General features: G+C 52.2%; 1 protein-coding gene across 1 annotated transcript in view; it reads right to left on the reverse strand.

Annotated features, from left to right (window-relative positions):
• GSG1 (germ cell associated 1) overlaps window positions 1–2,043 on the reverse strand; it is a 16,813-nt gene extending 14,770 nt beyond the window's left edge. Inside the window, 1 exon segment of the mRNA XM_006773280.2 lies at window positions 1,996–2,043. Coding sequence (XP_006773343.1) covers window positions 1,996–2,043 — 48 coding nt within the window.
• Between the last annotated feature and the right edge of the window lie 288 nt (window positions 2,044–2,331).

Below are 2,331 nucleotides of genomic sequence, written 5' to 3' on the forward strand. Positions count from 1 at the left end.
GGTGCGGGAGCCCGGCCGAGTCCCCGCCAGCTCCCCATCGCCCCCCCTCCCTGGATGAGTAACACCCCGCACGCGGTTTACTAGGGCGCCGGGTCGCCTAGCAACGGGCGCGCGTTGCCACGGCGACGCGCCCGGAGAGTGTTTTGCATTGTTTGGCTGGTCCCGCCCTAGCGGCCCGGGGCCAGGACTTCCCGGAGGGCGGGGCAGGGAGCGGGGGTCCTTTCTTCCTCCCATCCTCCCGCGTCTGAGGAGAACCGCGTCGCGGGGCCCCTCCCAGAGAAGGAACCTTGGAGAAGCCAAGGCCGCGATGGGGCGTGGCCGGGGGCGCCGCCAAGTGGACGCCGAATTGGGCGGGGGCTGCGAGCGAGGCCTTTCGGTGGGGCGGCGACAGGGTGTGCTGGGGCCGGGTCACCCGAGGAATTCTCCCACCCGGGCCTGTGGGTCCCAGTGTCAGGCACCTCCCTGCGCCCATCGTTCCGGTCCCTAGTTCCTGTTCTAAAGCCAGGCTGTGTCTTTGCCTCACTTCTGTGAAATTTTGGCCACGAATCCCTAAGCAGACCTGAGTTCTAGTCCTTTCTCACCAAGGGGCGATTTCCGGAGTTAAATTAGGAGAACGAGCTGAGGAAGGGAACCATACTGTGTACCAGACACCTTGCCAGACTGTTCACCAGCACCTGCTCGCATCCACAGCACCTGAGGAATCAGATTCGGAGCAGCTGGCTGCGCAAGGCCAAGCTAGTCAATGCGCCTGAGTCATCCGAAGGCTGCCCCTCGGGAAAAGGGGAAGGCACGGCCACCTTATCACATGGTTCACTTTGCAGGCCGGATGGTGGAAACTCACCCAGAATGAGGCAATAGGTTACGTGTACTTTATACTTCAGGTAAAGACTGATAACCAGACTCTCCCACATTCCCCGAGCCTCTCCTCATAAGCCAGTGGCAAATAAAATTTACCCCAGCTGGCCCTTTCTGTCATATTCTTACTCACTTTTGAGGATCTTCAGTTGAGCACCTATTCACTTTGGGGCTGCTTCTGAGGTAGGGAGCAGTCTGAGCCCACACCGATGGCTCCTCAATCACTAGCTCTGCTCTGCAGTCCCACTGTGTCCCCTTCTTAGGCCCTATCTTATCCTTTCTTCTGAGATCCCTAACTTCTAGCCAATGGGCAGCATGCCACATTGCTCTGTGCGTGTATTTCTCTAGCTAACAGTAAGCTTCATTTTTCTCTCTTGAGAATGGCAAGATATATGATAATGAAAACTCTTTCTTAGGAACCCTTTGAGCTGAAGGTTGGTAGTCCCCAACTTGTTCAAATGGGAGGCAAGTTACTTTCAGATATAGGTTCTTACAAGCCAAAACATCTTTGCTGGCCCTGAGCGTCTTCCAGGATCTGGGAGGACCCCTGCAGATTCTCTCAGATTCTCTGAGACCAAAAGAGCATAAGGTTATGCTCTCCTTAGTTCCAGCAGATTCCAGGCCGGAGCTGGCTCCCAGCAGGACCATGGAGGTGCCTCATCATTCTTGGGAAGATAACTTAATATCTACTCTTTCAGTTCAGTAGGGTCATATGCATCTTTTCCATTCCCACTACCACTGGGCCTTTGAGCAGGAGCCCAATTTTGGCAACGGGAATCATACAGATGGAGGGGAAAAAAGAAAAGCTAGGGGCTGTAAGCAGCTCTGGGAACAGAGAGGAAAAGTAAGATGAAGAGGCAAAGGAAGAAGAAATGGACATTTTCATAGAAGAGGATGAAAGAGCTAGAGGCCACGGTATGGGCATCTCTGGGTTTATCAATAAAAACTGGGCTTGAGTAATATATTTTTATTCCATTTTGTGTAATCCTATAGTGTGTTCTCAAGTTCCTTACCGTAAGCTCATGAAATAAATTGGTGAATTTGTATAACCTGTATTACAAATCCAACATTCTGGGATACACATGAGAGAAGGGATAACACACAAGGTAGTCATGAGATGTCAAAAATAAAGGTACTTACCTTCTGGGTGAGACAAACATTTTGAGTCAGTTGAGAGGACTTGTTCATTCACTTGAAGTTCTGAGTCAAAGATGTTTCAGTTTATCTTCTCTGTTTTAACTAGTTGAGTGGAATGAGTATCTAGTGTGAAGATGAATCAGGCTCCCTCTTACCTGCAGAGTGCTAAGGTGGTGTAAGGTGGTCTGGAGAGGATGGAAAGGATGACCTGCAGCTAGTACACCAGTCAGGGTGGGGCTGGCTGACACATGAGGTTTACTCTGTGACATCACAGTGGCAGGCAGGGATCTCCCTGCTGCGCCCTCTCCCCTCCCCCAACTCCCAGAAGGACAGGGGCCA

This window comes from Myotis davidii, unplaced genomic scaffold (genome assembly GCF_000327345.1).
Source record: "Myotis davidii unplaced genomic scaffold, ASM32734v1 scaffold205, whole genome shotgun sequence".
Classification (NCBI taxonomy): domain Eukaryota; kingdom Metazoa; phylum Chordata; class Mammalia; order Chiroptera; family Vespertilionidae; genus Myotis; species Myotis davidii.